At 46.1% G+C, this 18,778-nt stretch overlaps 1 protein-coding gene across 8 annotated transcripts in view; it reads left to right on the forward strand.

Moving 5' to 3' along the window:
* Positions 1-18,778, forward strand: part of LOC119963430 (serine/threonine-protein phosphatase 2A 55 kDa regulatory subunit B gamma isoform) — a 341,572-nt gene that overhangs the window by 296,057 nt on the left and 26,737 nt on the right. For all 8 annotated transcript variants that reach the window (XM_038792539.1, XM_038792540.1, XM_038792544.1 and 5 more), the window contains one exon: positions 13,609-13,778. In XM_038792539.1, coding sequence (XP_038648467.1) covers positions 13,609-13,778 — 170 coding nt within the window. The remainder of the gene's footprint in view (positions 1-13,608; positions 13,779-18,778) is intronic.

Genomic DNA, 18,778 nt, shown 5'->3' on the forward strand with positions numbered 1-18,778 from the left:
ATGCATCACCACATAGGTACTTGTACTGTACAGTATTTTACATTGAACAGGTTCCATCTACAAGCAGAAGTTGTTTAGCACCAGCGAAACCAGGAGCAGATGCAACAGCGGAATGAGCAGCTAGACCTCCAGTCCTAAAGCAAGAACAGAAGGTAGAATGCCAGGCCTGGGAGTAATGGTGGACGGCAAGGGCAGGAGGCGAGGTTGGGGGGGGGTGGAGTGGCAGCGAAGTCAATGGGGGGGGGGGGGGGGGGAGACGAACAAGGGAGTTAGCTGGAAGTAAGGCTGGGGTTGGAGTGGAGACTTGGGAGCACACAGAAGACAGCTGGGGGAAGGAGCATGAGGACAAGAGGAGAGGTGCTGGGGGAAAGGGTTTGTGATCAGGCAAGAGGAAGGACTATGGCAAATGACCTTAAAGTGAAACTGGCAACATTAAGTGGATGTACTGGCACTATTTTGTTAACAGCGTTATCGCTAAACAACGGTAAGAGCGGCAACATTAAGCAAGAACTTACTGTTACTGCCTTCCTTTGGTATTCTGTGCCTCCATTTATAAGGTCAAAGTTACCATGTTCCTTTCCAACAGCCTACCTCCCTTGTCCTGTCACCTTCAGAGACTTGAGGGTGTACAGCCTCAAATCTCTGTTCCTGCTCCTGTCTCTAAAGCACTCACTCAGAACAAAACAAACCGAGACGGCAGCCTGATGACTCACTCTTTTGTGCTTAATCAGGTTAGTTTATTTTATACCCACAATTACCTATTTTTAACAGCCACCAATTTAAAAGGATTACAGCTCAGATAGATAATTAACTATGATTGTGCAATCAGCCGAAGTGGCCAGCCAATGTGACTGCTAGATTCTTCTCTCGTGATCAGCCAGGTTCTGTCCTTGAGGTTTCCTTCCATCAATGTTGAAGCAATTATTAAGTACCGCTTAGACGTACAGTGCATTGTGTCACTGTTGTGTGTATTTAAACACAGTGGCTGTGAAGGAATACTCTACATCATACTTAATTTCTCTACAGACACCACTTGGATCTTGCCTCCCCAATCAGCACCCTCCTGGAAACGGCCACTCAGAAATGGCTCCTGAAGCACTTTTTTTCCCCCTCCCCCTCGCTTCCTTCTTTCAGTCTCCAGAGGGTCCATCCAAGGGAAGCCAATGAACTGCAGTCCACCTTGAATCTTAGCCACGTCTTTCCTATTTCCTATTGCATTCAAGGTGCAGTCATATTTTGCAACATTTGCCAGCTAATTAATTCCAAGTGCCAGCGGAGACCGAGATGAACTCCCGGATCTTTGTGCTGATAGATACGTTACCTTGTCCTTTGGTTGCAGCATTGAAGGCTTTGATGTGGGTAGGCTCTGAGAGATTACATACAGTTTTCACTTCATAGAATTTACAGTGAAGAGGGAGGCCATTCGGCTCACCGAGTCTGCACCGGCCCTTGGAAAGAGCACCCCACCTCCACCCCATCCCAGTAACCCCGCCCCACCATTTGGACACTAAGGGCAATTTATCATGGCCAATCCACCTAACCTGCACATCTTTGGACTGTGGGAGGAAACCGGAGCACCCGGAGGAAACCCATGCAGACACGGGGAGAACGTGCAGACTCCGCACAGACAGTGACACAAGCCAGGAATCAAACCTGGGACCCTGGAGCTGTGAATCAACTGTGCTAACCGCTGTGCTACCGTGGTGCCCATAAAGCGTCATCCCCTGACCGGGAATCGAACCCTGTGAGTTTGCCGCATCCTAGACACTAGACCAGTAGGGAAACATAAAAGCAGTGTGTTTTATTCAAGTCTTCATGTCTGAGATTTAAATAGAAACCATGTGGCAGAGAAGAGGGAAGCAATTTATCTTTGAGTTCCTTTTGTTTTGAAAATCTGCAATTAGGTCTGCAAATGTGGACTGATGGCACCTGTACTTTTAGTGTCTGGTGCATGTTGCAATTTGTCCAATTGAATGACTGTTATTTCTGACACGCTTACATCCTGATTGCCTTCCGTAATAGGGCTCCTTTGAGAACATAATTGGTCTGTGCTTATTATAGTCCCTATTGAAATCTGACAGGAAAATTACATGATAGAACAAAGTTTCAGATCGGTTTTCAATGTCCTGTTTTAAAGAGAAAAAAGGTACATTGCCATTTAAGTATTGCCCCCGAATAAGGTAATAGTAGGGTTTTTGAATGTAATCTTTTGCATTAAATAAGATTATGATGTGGATTAAAAGGGTAATTGCTTTCTTTTCCAAACCTTCAAACCTCCAAACAGCTTGCACTGATTTTTTTTAAGAGTTGAAGTGTCTGACTTTTCATGTTAACACTTTTGACCTTTGTGAAATAACTATTCACTTTGATGCCATACAATTAATATTTTTCTTCTCTCTTTCTTCCTGCTTTGTATCTCCCGTACGCGTTTCATACAAAGTTTTTTCACACCAGATGGTGCAAATACCAATTGTGTAAGAAACCTACATCGTAGCACAATCCACTGTACACACTCGCACAGTAACGGTTACATGAAAGGCCCAAGTAGTGACGGACTTCGACTTAGTGGGACCCCGCGCTCACCGTCATTTCTGGGCCCCTCTCTAATGATGTCATCGCCCCTTCTCCAGGGACACCACGCTCACCCCAATGGCATCACGCCCTTCCTCACAATTACATCATTGCAACACAGGCCAGTCCAGTGCAGGTGCAAAAACTCCGAACAGCAAGATGCACATGCTGCCATTTGCGTTGACAATGATGACTCCATTGTCTACCTCTTGGAGGTAGTCCCAAAGAAGACAGCAGTTGGTTGTAGCAACGCATCTCAGCACTTTGCTCCAATATGAATGCTCCTTTTCAAAACTGAGCCGAAAACACAGAATCAATTCTTCCAGATAATATACATCTTTGAACGAACGCACACATAGCTTTAATATGAGATTTGGAAGATTCATAATCAGCAACATCTCTTCCAACGTTCATACTGATCGACAAATGCTCATTTCCCTTTCCTAGTGTCAGGGAATAATTTGCAAACAGAACAGCCTTCGAGGTTTCTGAAAAAATCAACCAATTTCTAATTTCCGTCATCCCATTTCTCTTCACCCTCAGAAAATGGGGCACATGAAAACTTATAGCCTGCTTTCGGCCTCCAACCTCAAACTCTTTTCTCAAACTTTCCATATATTTTCTGGTTTATTTGGTACAAAATATTCTGTCATACCCAGTGGAACAGATTTTGGCCACAAGGTAATGTGTTCAGGGTAGGTTTCTTCCCTCACTTCAACAGAAGAAATATCTTGTAGTTCCATTGTCATTTCAGATTCCATTTCTCCTTCAGCCTTTTCAGGCTGATGTGGTATCTCAGGAAATCGTAAAGTCTAAGTCGCCAGATAATTCACCCATACTTTTGGTGGCTGAGGATGAATGTGCAGTTTGTGCACCGTTCAATACTTCAGATTTTTTAAAGTAAAATGACAAAACTGTTTTTTTGCCTCGCTTTGTCCTTTTGCCTCACCTTCAATTTACTGCCTTTTTGATAGCCAGATTGATAGTGTCGCTTCATATTAACCGATCTTTCTTGATTTTAATGAAAGAGCAGGCTTTTTGTGCACTGCCCTGAGGGTCGAGATGCCCCTTCTCCCCTCACCCCTCGATGATGGCTGCCCCGAATCCCGACCAGCTGGCTGGTTCACTCGCCACCTCCCTCGTGGCTTTTATCGGCAATTTGCATGGCGCCTCCCAACTCACCTCGATGACCTCGCCTTGCAGTTGGCTCGGCTGCCTGTCTAAGGCCTGCCCGGCCCTCCCCAGCCATGGCCTGGGGGCTAAGTCGCTCCTGCTCCCCTCAATGACTGATTGCTTCTGTCCCAACAGCCTGGCTCACTCACCACCCCCCCTCGTGGCTTTTTTCACCAATCCGCAATAAAGGTAGTTGAGTAACTACAGGAGATCTTCTCCTTGACTGCTGCCTCTCTCCCTCAAAGTCACCTCCAAAGTTCACCAGTGTTTTCCCACTCCTAAGGAGACTGAACCAATCAGAGTCTGATGTCACTCTGCCTAGGTATCAGCAAAAGGGGAGCTTATCAGGCTGTGGTTGGTGCGCATGGACAGCAGCTGGTATGGGCCCCACATTGGTCATGGCCCTGTGCCTAGTCATGGTGTGTTTCATTGTAAATCCGCCTCTGGGCCCAAGCCAACTTATGCATGACCATGGATTTTACACTTCTCTGCCAATGGGTTTGAAGGTGAGGGGACTTGTTAAATCCAGCGGCCGGCCTGTATACCTGGCTGCCCAATTCCCACCACAATTATACCAGCCTAAGGGCCTCGTTCCACTCAGTCAGGATTTAACTAGCAGCTGAGAGGCCCATATAAATTTCCCAGCCCGGCAGGCTTTCCTCCAGCTGTTTCCCACAACCCATTGGAAGGCACCCTCCAAGGTGTAACCCTCCTCCACCCCCAGGTCTCCCCACACCACCTCCCCCCATGATCTCTGAAATCCCAGCCCCGTACTCCTCTTACTCCACCAGCTGGGGCTTATCAATGTGAAACACAGCAAAACTATCAGACACGCCCAAATCCCGCCCTAAAGTGCTGGAGAGCTGCCGACCAACACCGGCAGCTCTCTCAGGTGGGACTTCTTCATCCAGAAAGGTAGAAGGTGCATCTCCAGCCATGACTACAGGGAAGCCAGTATTCCCATGGTTGGCTCCTGCCAACCTTTTAGCCAGGGCCGGGAGAGGACTGTGGAGAGTTTGACACTTCATATAATTTTGCCCATGATGTATAACCAGCATTCAAGTATTTTACTATACAATCTGATGTAAAAATTGCTATTTTCATGTTTCTTGTACTGTAATGAAGAAGAGTTACACACTGGCCCTTGTCCACAATTGTGCTTCCTTCTGAGAGAATGGTGTACCGAATCTCTGGTAAGTAATTGCAATAGCAAAGGTACCATTTATAACCTTGTCACTGACTCCACACTGGCTCTGTAACAACACAGGTTTAATGAATTTGGATTGGGTTCACATCTCGAGTTCTTCCGAACAGCAGTTCAATTGCGATGCAATTTGGAATCACTGATTCCCTCGACTGAGTAACGCACAAAGAGCAGTTGATGTATCAGTCAGTAAAATGATGGTCAGGATTTTGGAAAAGTCACACCCACACCATCCTTTTGAAGGTTCAGTTGTTGGCAATGTGCTACTTTCTCCGTCCACTGCTGCACGGAATAATGGTCATCACACAGGAGCTTCACCTTGTTCTCAATATGTAAGGATGCGGTGAAAATTATTCCATCTGCATGCAAGATGCACATGCTTCACTCTTAATTTCCAGTTTGTGCGCATGGCTGAGTATTCACTGCTGATTAAGCAATCACGTAGTTTCTGATCAGCAAAAATACAACACACACCGAGACCCTGTCAGCATATATTGGCGACCTATTTTGCTTGCATAACTGCCACATGAGCAACCTGGAAATCGAACCTCTTTATTCTAAAACTAATCGTGGTTGAGGAATGTTGTCACATCGGGCTTTTAAATGCTTGAAGCCTAAAGTTAATAAGGTGGTGTGTCTACATGGGGCCACTCTCAAGATATGACGATCGGGAAGTTCATCGTAACTATCAATTTCACAATGTCTGTATTTAGCTGCTCTCTGGAACCACGCAGCACACGCAAATGCAAAACATGGCTCGCAGGCTCCTGTCCGCCATATGCCTCTGCAAGTGCCTGACTCTGCATGACAAATAAACCCAGCAGCCAAATAAAAAATGCCAATCGACAAAAGCTGCATATTATACAGACTTAAAAGAAAACGCGGATGGAGTGTGCCTCCATATTGAAGCAGCCTCGCTTTCTTATCTTCCACAACAGCTGAAAGTTCCCTGGCCCTCAAGCTCCGAGAGCCTGCCTTGCCATCCCTAATTGGATGGTAAATCTCCACCTAGGCCAGCAAAGAGCGCATCCCCTCCAAAATCCCAGCGAGTAACTGTTTTTCACTCGGCAGCGGGTTTGACGTGCAGAAATAGTCCTGGCCTCTCTTTCCTTGTTCCCTGGAGGGGAAATCCTGCCCTCGGTCTTTATGGCTGAGTTAAGCATATTGAGCCATCAGGGAGAAAGCGAATAAAAGAAGTGGGACAAAGGGAACCTGATGGAATGTGACGAAACAGGGAAAATAAAACATTTTGAAAATTCCAGTTAGGTTCGACATTCAGTAAGTTTACTGGTTTGCACAAGATGAGCATTTATATTTGCAGAACCAGCCGTGAGAGTAATAGAAATGTGTCTTTCCCTGGATCTCCCACAGAGGTTAGGAGACGTGATAGATTATTTATCAGTGTTGAGTTATAAATAGGCCACCATACTGTGGTAGCGAGAGCTTCAAGAAGTTCATGCATCTGGTGAGTGGATGCCTGAGGCAGAATAGCACAGAGTCGGCTTTTCTGCTGAATATGATGTCAAAAAATCAGTCTTGTCTCAGCAGCTGCTTTCAAAATTAATTTCTGTCAGTTGGAAAGATCCAGGATCATTTTTGTTGGCTTCGCAAATAGATCACAATCAAAGCAGAAGGTACCTCCACAGGTATAATTCATAAAGCAACCCCCTGAATGCACTGCACTTGAGTGTGTGGGGGGGGGGGGGGGGGGGGGGGGGGGACTCCTTTGTTGGGAATCCACCATGATCATTGCAGACCAGTCCCATTAGACTCCCCTCAATGGCCATCTGCCAGGTTTTCTTTTTCTCACTAGCCTGCGTTCTGTGCTTGGCAAAGGTACAGTTAGCTCCATAGTCCGCTTCTACCTCGCCGATGTCCACGATCTAGAGAAGTGACGTTACCACGGATTGTAAAGGTCCTTTTTTTTCCTTACGATGTGCGTCAGACCAAGCACGTGGTCCCGGAAATGAATAATGCAGAGCACCAGAGAGCGTCTGCAGTGAACTAGGATCATTTCTCATCGTTAACGATACCCGCTGGAGGGGTTGTCCTTTCTTCAGCTGTCATTTACAAGGCTGCCCACGATTGAGATTTTGTCTAATTTTCCCAAATCAGTCATGGTAGGCTGTAATTTTTAAAAAGTTAACAGATTGCTCAAATACAATAATGCTATGTGGAATTTAATAGTACAGCATTCTGCTGCTGTTCCATGGCAGAAAGAGAATAATGTACAGGTTGCTAATTCTAGGGATAGTATCTTAATTTACTATTGTTGCAGCAAAGGTATAAAATGGCAGTTTGGGCATTACGGTAATTTTGCTGTTAATGCCACATCTAAAATTCTACAATTATGTCTCACTCTGTCTTAAGGCATGGAGAGCTAAAAACACCAATTTTGTTATTCAGAGGGTTAATTTCTATTAATTTAAGCCCTGTTACCAATTTCACGTTGAACGTGAGGTATTTTACTTGTTCTTAGTAACTCAGCAGGCCTCAGTTATGCCAGTAATTGTGTTGTGGCTGACAACTTGACCATTCTGACATTTGCAACGACCAACGTGTGTGCCGACTTTTGTTTTGGCAACACATCAAAGCAGGAGTAGGCCATTCAGCCCGTCGAGTCTGCTCTGCCATTCAATTAGATCAGGACCGACCAACTGCTGCTATGTGCACCGACCAACTTCTCCCCCTAGATGGAGCCTGATCAATCTAAAAGTGCTGTGTAAAGAATACTGCGATGTTGGAAATATGAATTCAAAATAGAAAATGCTGGGTAGAATCAGCAGGTCTGGCAGAATCTATGGGAGAAACAGAGTTGGCGTTTCAAGTCCATCCAACTCTTCAGAGTTCGAAATGTTAACTCTTTTCCTCTCGCCACAGATGCTACCAGACCTGCTGAGTCTATCCAGCATTTTCTGTTTTTCCGTGAAAGTGCTGTGTGTACTGAAGTGAGTACTGCAACTTTTTAAAACAATTTAATTGTATTTCTATTTCTTTTAATTATTTATTTTTTAAATAAATTTAGAGTACCCAATTATTTTTTATCCAATTAAGGGACAATATAGTGTGGCCAGTCCACCTACCCTGCACATCTTCGGGTTGTGGGGGTGAGACCCACGCAAACAGGGGGAGAATATGCAAACTCCACACAGACAGTGATCCGGGGCTGGGATCGAACCCAGATCCTTAGCACCGTAGGCAGCAGTGCTAACCACTGGGCCACCTTGTATTTCTTTTATATGCTGTATTTTATTTTGGAACTTATTTCAGCCAGGAAAACACAGTGCTGCACACGTATGACTGAGTATTTCAACTTCTACATTGTTTTATTTCTGGATGAGAGATGCCCAAAGGAACCTAACTCTGGCTTTAATGTTGATTCCAACAGGAACCTATTATTCACTTAGTCAATTCACTCAACGTCGTAATTTTCTGGAACAGTACCACACTTTAAGTGAGGATTTACTATATGTAACTTATGTTTTCCACTGTGAAGGCTGATAGAAAGTATTTGTATAAATCTTAGCCAGGATTCCTACATTTGATGACAATTCGGTAAGCACTAATGAAACTTGATTAATTTACGGCCCTTCACAATTGAACCTTCACATTAAAAAATAAACTTGTGCAAGGTATTAGTGTGCTGTTACAATCTCTGCAGAAACCAATGATGTTTTTAGTTTTCCTTTTTGGAAACCCAAAAACCCGAGTGTTTACTCAAAGAATGTATCTACAAGGTTCATGGTTTAACTTAAAATAATTTTACCACACCACCATCAAAGAACATGAATACTAATAACTACACTTTATCTTAAATAGTCAATAACATTAACGGCAATAAAATACAGTGAACACAAATTCTTATACTTGATTTCTTAGCTCAACTTTCATTCCACTCCATTAGACTTACATCCACAGTGACTCAAGTCAGGTACTTACCTGAAATTGAAGCATTAACAACTTTGTTTGAGTACTGTACAAAGATTTGTATCGTGGATCAGATTTCTTGCATCTTCCATTTATTTCCAGCAACTCCATCGCTTCAAATCTCTTCGAACTGTTTCATGGTTGCAGACTCGCAGTTCAACACGGGCATCGCTAGCATCCTAACTGTAGCCACCTCAGATCAGTACACTCCTGGTTCTAACACTCTTTACATCTGGAGTTTTGCATCTAAAACTCAGCTCTTTCTTTCTTTCTCTCTCCTTCTCCCTCTCTTTCTTTCTTCCACTCTCTCTTCCTCCCTTTCGCTCTCTCTCTCTCTTTCCCTCCCTCTCTGTCTTGCTCTTCTCTCCCTTCCTCTTTTAACGCTCTCCCTCGTGCCCTCTCTTCAGCTTGGCTACCTAGATGTCCAACTCACAATTATGACTCTTTTGGTTAACAAAACTTTTAAACTCTTTGATCCAATGAACTAAACTTTAACTGATTACTGCATGAAAGCGGTGTTTCCTATACTCCGCTTGTACTAAAACTATGAATTAAAAACTCTTTTTGAAATTATAACCATATTCACAACCTACTCCCATCTAAGTTGATCCTTTTTCTATTGTTTGTCTCCAAGGCAACTTGGTCTCATGATCATTTACTGAAAGCAAAGCGCCTTGCTGGAAATAATTTCCCAGAAAACCCTAGGCCACAAAGCAACCATCACCCAAACATACAATATAGATTTCTTCTCCCCATAAAACACATGGGCTATCACATTATCACTATCATCGGTGGAGCAGCATCCAGTGGAAATCACTAGCCTGGGGAGAGAAAGAAGAAAAACATTGGAGGACAAGAAATTACTTCAAAACAACAGCATCACCATCTTGCAAACATGAAATAAGTACAAATGGATCATTATGTGAAATTATTCACTTCATGAGAATCCTTATTTTCATCACTAGGTTAAAAGAGGAGCTGAGTGCTGTTTCAAGATTCAGATTATAATTTCAAAGCCTTGTTGATTTTGATGTGATAAATGATGCTGTCGCCCCTGTTACAGCAATATATCAGATATCTTTTAAGACAAACTTGATTACTTTTACTTCATAAATCCAACAGTCGTGCATGAGTGACAGTCGAATAAAGTAATGAGCTACTCTTGCTATGCTGAATGATGTAGCATGGCCCATAAAATGACTGCCTAAAAAAGACAAGAATAATGTGCGATTTTAGGGAATTCAAACAAATTCGTAGAAGCAAATATTGTAGTAACAGTTGTTATGATCACCGTAGAGACTTGTAATATTAAAAAAATACCTTAACTCTCAGTGACCGGAAGGATCACAACGCAATTTCTAGTTTTTACGTTTTTATTGTGAGAACCGAACTAAAAGCAACTTCGACCAAACACCATTTTTCAGGAAACGTCTGTTCTAAACTACAGAAAGGTTAACCTTGTTAATGCTTTAATGTGACCGATAATCCCACACGTCATACATTGTGCCGCAGGCTCCAGGAAATTGCAGTCCTTAAAGGAAACGATCCAAAATCATTCCGAGCTTCCAATGGGTTTCTCTTTCCCCATTTCCCAGAGTAGTAATTTTGAGTGACCATCTAAAGATGCTTCTCTCTGTTATTGGCGAGTTTCCAAATCCGCTACCAGCAGTGAAGCCTGCTCCGATGATTCTGACAAATTGTTTGGGTTCCTTCGATGGCCACAAGATGCATCTTTTTGACCAAAAACGGTCTTCCCTCCTGCATCCTGCTTCACTGGCTCGCAGCAAACCCACAGCTGCTTCTTCCTGCTGACTGCATGACTTGGAGTCCTTTCCCTCTCTTCCACCTCTTCTGCCCAAAGGCCTGGAGACCAAAAGTCTATTTACTGTCAGCACAACTACGCTTGTCTTTGTTCTGAGGTGTGAGAACGCCACACCTTGCTCAGCAAGTCTTTTGATTTTGCCCCTCCTGTCCCCATAGCAAGCGAGCCATCCAGACCTCTTGTCTGGCAGAATTTGGAGCAGTTCCATTAACCCCCTTAATACTCCATTTTACCTTGCATTAAACAGTTTAAGACATTGCCATCTTGCAAAACCTTGTAACTTTAGGGAGACAAAAGGAGCCATTACAGACTGGCATATTGTACTGAATGGTCCATATTAGAAAATTAAATCCATCCATGTGCCTAATGCATGATACAAAGTGCAGTTACCTGCAGTGTGGAAAGTTTGAAAACTATTTTATTGGATAATACACATCGTTAGCTTAACTCACAATGAAATAGATCTTTTGAGATGTATGTCTGCAGTATCCGTGGTAATACCCATAGAGTGCAGAAGGAGGCCATTCAGCCCATCGAGTCTGCACCGACCCACTTAAGCCCTCACTTCCACCTTATCCCCGTAATCCAATAACCCCCTCCTTACCTTTTTTGGTCACTAATGGCAATTTATCATGGCCAATCCACCTAACCTGCACGTCTTTGGACTGTGGGAGGAACCCCACGCAGACACTGGGAGATCGTGCAGACTCCGCACAGACAGTGACCCAGCGGGAAATCAAACCTGGGACCCTGGCGTGTGAAGCCACAGTGCTATCCACTTGTGCTACCATGCTGCACAAAATAGGAAATTAAGACCTTGATGTAGATCAGGAGTAGGGCAGAGTGGGGGGAGCCGGAACAGGCATAAGGTGCTGCCGATCACAAAGGTAAGGCCTGATTTAAATAAATTGTTGCTGTCTCCCAACTAACAACTGGCCACATTGAGAGCTTTGCAGTTTGTGGGGTTAAAGGCCACAATTCGGAGGTTGGTGGGAGAAGGTCTCTAGTAGCACCACTATGTTCGGGGAGCAAGCGCTGTGGACGGGGCTGCAGTATTCAAGGTAAGGTGTGATGGCACCATAATGAGGCCTGGACTCTGGGCCATGCTAGTCAGAGTGAGGGGTGGGGACAGACTGTGATGGTGTCAAGGGGAAAGCTCTCCACTGGGTTGGAGTCCTACCCGTCACAAAGAACGATGATTGTGTTTGTTGAAGGTCAATCATCTCAGCTCCAGGACATCGCTGCAGGAGTTCCTCAGGGTAGTGTCCTCGGCCCAACCATCTTCAGCTGCTTCATCAGTGACCTTCCTTCCGTTATGAGGTCAGAAGTGGGGATGTCCGCTGACGGTTGCACATTTGTGACTCCTCAGATAATGAAGCAGTCCATGTCCAAATACAGCAAGACCTGGATAATATCCAGGCTTGGGCTGACAAAAGTGGCAAGTAACATTTGCGCCACACAAGTGTAAGACAATGACCATCTCCAACAAGAGAGAATCTACCCATCATCCCTTGACATTCAATGGTAATACCATTGTTGCTGTGGTCCTTTCTGCTGCTTACCTGTTCAAAAGATCAGGATAATATGGAATATGCCAAGAAAGAAGCAGGATTTCTGGTTGTAACAGGCGTCCATTATTTTCGCTGGCCTCCAGCTAGATCCTGCAAGGTTAGGGCCAGTTAAAATGAGGGTTGAAATGTTACTGACCATGCAGCATGTTTATCATTGGGATTTTCATGAACAGTATTATTCGGTACATTGTCGGCATCTTGCAGTATGCGCACTTAAACAGATTGCTTTACAAAATAATCAGAAAGATATCAGGTTTCTGGCTGCCCTGTGCTATCTCGCATCTACTAATCATTGGAAAAGCCTGTAGCTTCCTTGGCGTTTTTAAAAATTTTCACAGGATCTCTTGTGAATTCTGTGATTTGAGGCTTGTGCTTGTTCCCGAGGCCAAAATATAATTTTGTTTAAATGGAAAATTAAGATGGTTGCAAAAAGTGGAATGCCATCGTCAGACGCAAACTGAATCGGCATCAAAATATCCTCCCATACAGAGGAGGACAATGGTTTCCAAGTGTTGAGGCGAGATTCCTTTCACTTACCTTGAATTGTAACCCCACGGATAAATGAACTTGCCACATTTTCCCTTTACTTCTGTTCTTGTTCGCTACACTCCCCGTCATTTTTGCAGATCTGGACACGCAACTTGTGCTGAATATTTTGCCTATTTTCACAATCGGCAGCAATGTAAAATCCGAGATAAATAATGACTTCAGTGCTCAGAATGTTTTTTCTTATCATGTTGGATTGGCACCAGACTGAGTGAAATGATGCAGGAAGGATCTATGCTGATGAATAGCCTGAATATAATATCATAATTAAACATGATTACTTGCAGCACATCATGTCCTGTATGGAATAGTTTGGTCAATGACCAATAAAGTCACTAACGTGCGTCCGACTGAATTTTGATTTGAAGCCTTTTGAAAGCAAGGAGACAAGTAGGTACGCGATAACCACAGAGTGCACTTTTTTTTAATGACAATACATCCAATGGTTTAGCTCATCTGACGGTTGAATGAATCGATTAAATTTGTCTTTTCAATAAACTCTCTTGTTACACTTTTAAAACTCAATTGGTATTGCAGAACTAGATTTGCTGAAATGGTCAGTAACCGTGGATCCCGTTGCCATTGAAACTGGCCTGTCAAAGAATCCTCTACATTTTAGGTCCAGATTGTATTATAACGAAGAATGTAACACATGTCACCATGAATTAACAGTAGTTATGTGACCTTTTTTTGACATATCTCTAATCTGTGAATTTGTGATTCCTTCTCATCTGTGAATTGGTCATGATCTTGTGTGGTACTGTTAATATTATTTTCCTTATTTCGCCCTGCAGTGTTTGAGGAGCCAGAGGATCCCAGTAACAGATTCTTCTTCTCCGAGATAACCTCTTCAGTGTCTGATGTGAAGTTCAGTCACAGTGGCCGGTACATGATGACACGAGATTACCTCACTGTCAAAGTCTGGGATCTGAACATGGAAACCAAGCCTATAGAAACATATCAGGTACGCTGTGTTCAAAATTAGGAAGTCAAATGCAAATTGTGTTATTTACCTATACCCTCCACTGGATGAACTCCTCTATCTCTAGTGTTAACTGGCTGTGCAACAGGAGTTGTGAATGCGACTTTCTTTCTTGTGTGTCCTAAAATCATAGAATTATCCAGCATAGAAAGAAACCGTAGACCCCATTGTGCGAGTATGGAAGGGCAGTTCAATCAGTCGTACTCTCCACTGTCCCCGCTGCTGTTCGCACTAGCAATCGAACCGCTAGCAATCGCGCTCAGGGCAGCAAAAAATTGGAGGGGGATCCGAAGGGGAGGTAGAGAGCACAGAGTCTCACTCTATGCGGATGATCTGCTCCTCTATATCTCGGACCCACAAAGCAGCATGGACGGAATCATCGCGCTCCTGAAAGAGTTTGGAGCCTTCTCGGGCTACAAACTCAACATGAGCAAAAGTGAGATCTTCCCATTACACCCGCAAGGGGGGGGGGGGGCAGCACTAAAGGGGCTGCCGTTCAAACAAGCCCGACATAAATTCCGCTACCTGGGGATCCAAATAGCCCATGACTGGAAAGGGATCCACAAATGGAACCTCACCAGCCTGACGGAGGAAGTTAAAAAGGACCTGCAAAGATGGAACACACTCCCGCTCTCCCTCGCGGGGAGAGTTCAGACGATCAAAATGAACGTACTGCCCAGGTTCCTCTTCCTGTTTAGATCCATTCCGATCTACATCCCCAAGGCCTTTTTCAAAGCGCTGGACAAACTCATCATGGCGTTCGTATGGGGGGGTAAAAATGCTAGGATCCCAAAGAAGGTCTTACAAAAAACAAAAACCAGGGGAGGGTTAGCCCTCCCGAATCTACAATTCTACCACTGGGCAGCAACAGCCGAGCGAGTAAGGGGATGGATCCAGGAGCCAGAAGCTGAGTGGGTGCGTGCGGAGGAGACCTCCTGCATGGGAACCTCCCTCCGGGCCCTCGCCACGGCAGCACTCCCATCCCCACCCAAAAAACACTCCAGCAGCCCAGTGGTGACAGCCACCCTCCAATCCTGGAACCAACTGCGGCAGCAACTTGGCCTGACCAAAATGTTGAACAGGGCTCCCATCTGCAACAACCATAGGTTCAAACCAGCACTGACCGACGCCACCTTCAAAAGGTGGAGGCAGGACGGGGGGACACTGACAGTCAGGGACCTATACACGGACGACAGGATCGCAACACTGGACGAACTGACAGAGAAATTTCAGCTAGCTGGGGGGAACGAGCTACGGTACCTGCAGCTCAAAAACTTCCTACGAAAGGAGACAAGGACGTACCCACAACCGCCACGACAGACACTACTGGAAGACCTACTGGACGCAAGTATCCTAGAGAAAGGGAACTGTAGTGACATGTATGACCGACTGGTAGATAGGGACGACACCGTACTGGACGCAACAAGGAGGAAATGGGAGGACGACCTGGGGATGGAGATCGGGTGGGGACTCTGGAGCGAAGCACTGCATAGGGTCAACTCCACCTCCACGTGCGCAAGGCTCAGCCTGACGCAACTAAAAGTGGTACATAGAGCCCACTTAACAAGAACCCGTATGAGTAGGTTCTTCCCGGAGGTGGAAGACAGATGTGAACGGTGCCAAAGAGGCCCGGCCAACCACGCCCACATGTTCTGGTCCTGCCCCAGACTCGTGGAGTACTGGACAGCCTTCTTCGAGGTAATGTCCAAAGTGGTGGGAGTGAGGGTGGAGCCATGCCCGATAGTGGCGGTCTTCGGGGTTTCAGAACAGCCAGATCTATTCCTGGGGAGGAGGGCGGATGCCCTTGCCTTCGCCTCCCTGATCGCCCGCCGTAGAATCCTGTTTGGCTGGCGGTCAGCAGCACCGCCCAGAGCTGCGGACTGGCTGTCCGACCTCTCGGAATCTCTCCAAATGGAGAAAATCAAATTTGCCATCCGAGGGTCGGACGACGGCTTCCACAGAACGTGGGAGCCATTCATGCAACTGTTCCGGGACCTATTTGTGGCCAATGTACAAGAGGAAGAATAGTCGGGGGAAGGTAGCGGGAGGGGGGGGGGGGGCTACAGGTTCGTTACGGGGGTTCGATGGCTAGCTAAGGCCCAAAACCAAGCTAAATAAACATGTTATGGGGGGGAGGGGGGGGGGGGGGGGGGCGCAGTTACTACTACGAAGATGCTTACCTGTAAATATGTATGTTAATTTTTGCGTGTTTGTTTTTGTTTGTTTTTTTTTTCTCTCTCCTAACAATTTGTAATTTGTTCAATATAAAATACGAAAACTGAATAAAAACATTTATAAAAAAAAAAAAATCAGTCGTACTCTCCTTCCCTTTTCCCATAGCCTTGTATTTTTTTCCTCTTCAAGTCACAATCCAACACTGTTTTTGAAGTTGCTATTGAACCTGCTTCCACCTGCATTCCAGATTGTCATAACCTGTTCAAAAAAATCTCCTTATCACCTCTTTGATTCTTTTGAGAATTATCTTAAATCAGGAGTATGCAACCCTTTTGCGTGAGGGGCCAATTTTTTTCTCGTTTAAAGGACCATGCCAGCATGGCACACTGGCAGTGCTACCCGGTTGACACCACTCTGCCAGGCCACCGACCGCTCTGCCAGGTCACCGACTCACCTGGGGGCTACTATGTCCTCAGAGACCCCCTGTGATCATAATGTCTGGTCTCCGGTGGTGGAGACCAGATGTGATTCCTGCCAACTTCCCGTTGCGACAGCAGGTGAGAGAAAAGCGGGAGTTGAGAGAATTCGGCTTGAAGCTGATTTTGAATATGATCATGCTGCTTTTAATATGCTAAACTGGTTCACACCCTCGTTGGGCATGAACCAGATCATGTCAGCTGCAGCAGGCCAGGAGAAGGTGTAGATCCTGTTCAGGTGGTGAGGTTGATCTTAGATTAGGATAAGTAGTTGGCACAACATCGTGGGCCAAAGGGCCTGTACTGTGCTCTACTGTTCTATGTTCTATGTTCTATGGCTGCTGGACATTTAATGCCTTTTTGTTCACTCAACACCTCCCATGCAACAAAACATGATGGAGGAAGAGCGTCATGTTATTGGCTCTCTGGCCAGGTAGCCAGTTAGAAATGGCTCAGCGGGACATAGGGGGGAAGGCGGGAACAGGTTATTGAGTTGGATGGTCAGCCATGATCATAATGAATGCTGGATCAGGCTCGAAGGGCCCAATGGCCTACTCCTCCTATTTCCTATGTTTCTGTGGGACAGAGGCCCAATGATCATAGCCCTCCAACCAATGATGGTGTGATAGCTAGCAGGTTCGGTTGACGTGCAAGTCTGGGAGCTGTTTGAAGTATTCCCACACACTAAGTTTTCAAGTTCTGAAATGTTGGTGGGCCGGATAGAAACCTATGGTGGACTACACTGTGGCTTAGGGTCAAATCTTGGACAACCTTACCTCCGCTTTGACAAAGGGTCATCCAAACTACAAACATTGGGCGGGAACCCCCCCCCCGTGTGGGAGAATCGGCGGGGCGCCGTGCAAATCGTGCCACGCTGCCCTGACCCCCGCACATGATTTCCCCCCGCGCGCCCCCCCACCCACCCCCCCCCCCCCCCCCCCCCCCCCCCCCACGAAACCTGCGCCGCACGAATCGCGCCGGGCCTTGGAAAATCGGCGCAAATGACGAGCGGTGATTCTCCGGCCTGGATGGGCCGAGCGGCCGCGCGTAAACAGCCTAGTCCCGCCAGTGCCGTCCACACCTGGTCGCTGCCAGCGGGTACTCGTCGCGAAGGCTTGGGGGGAGGGAGGGGAGGGGGACTCCGTTCCCGGGGGGGGGGGGGGCCTCCGATGGGTCTGGCCCGCAATCGGGGCTCACCGATCGGTGGGCCGGCCTCCCCCCTCCCTCCCCCACCCCTCCCCCCGGGCCTACTTCCTTGCGCGACCAGCCCCAGAACCCCGGCGCCATGTTGGTGAGGGGCCGGAGCGCTCCGTGAGGTTACTGCGCATGTATCGGTTTGCACCAGCGCCACTGTGCATGCGCTAGTTGCCGCCGGCCAAACTGCGCATGGGCGGGACCCAAGGTGCCGCGTCTTTAATGCGGCGCCGGGTCTCTGATGCCATGCCGAGGCCCCGCCCCCGTAAATCACGCGACGCCCCTGCTAGCCCCACGGAGGGCGGAGAATAGTGGTCTGGGAATGGAGTGGGCCGAGCGGCCGCGCGTAAACAGCCTAGTCCCGCCAGTGCCGTCCACACCTGGTCGCTGCCGGCGGGTACTCGTCGTGAGCCACCCATGGAGTCCGAGTTGCTAAGTCGACATACACCTTTACATGCATGTTGTAAAAAAGCAATTTCTTTTTTCCATTACATGGCTGACCAGAAATCTCTCCCGCTCTCACTGCCTGCCATTTGGCTCCTGGAGTGGGATTGAACTAGGAATGTCTGTTTCAGAGACTGGGGCACTACCCACTGTGCCACAAGAAGTCGCAGCCTCCTTCTGTGTTTTACAAATGGTATATAACAGAGGGTAGTTGTTGAAATCAATTATTATCCTGTTCGTCTCACAGTGCCTGTCAGTTACAGAAGGCCTTGAATTTCTGACAGCCACTCAGACACAGACAGGATCATGAAAGAGAGGCAGTTAGAAAGAAGGAATGCGTCCTACCCATCCTCAACCTGGAGATAAAGCAGGAGATCTTGTTTGAAACCAATTAACAAAATATTTTGTTAACCGTTAAAATTTTGGTTTTATGAAGCATGTTTGGGGAAGAAAGGTTGAGTCTTGCGTATAAACTCACATCATAGCCATGATCCTTTCTGAAATTGAAATGAGATTTATTTAATCATTGCCAAATACCCAGATATACAAATTAAGGTCCACACTTCACTGGGACAAAAAGTACCACATTTTACATCTTGAACTTGATTTCCCATTGCCCCCTTTGTTAATTTTGCTTCTGTTTCTTCGTCTTCCTTGCATCTTGTGCTAGCCAAGACCGCCTATTACTAAAAC

Source organism: Scyliorhinus canicula, chromosome 3 (genome assembly GCF_902713615.1).
Source record: "Scyliorhinus canicula chromosome 3, sScyCan1.1, whole genome shotgun sequence".
NCBI lineage: Eukaryota > Metazoa > Chordata > Chondrichthyes > Carcharhiniformes > Scyliorhinidae > Scyliorhinus > Scyliorhinus canicula.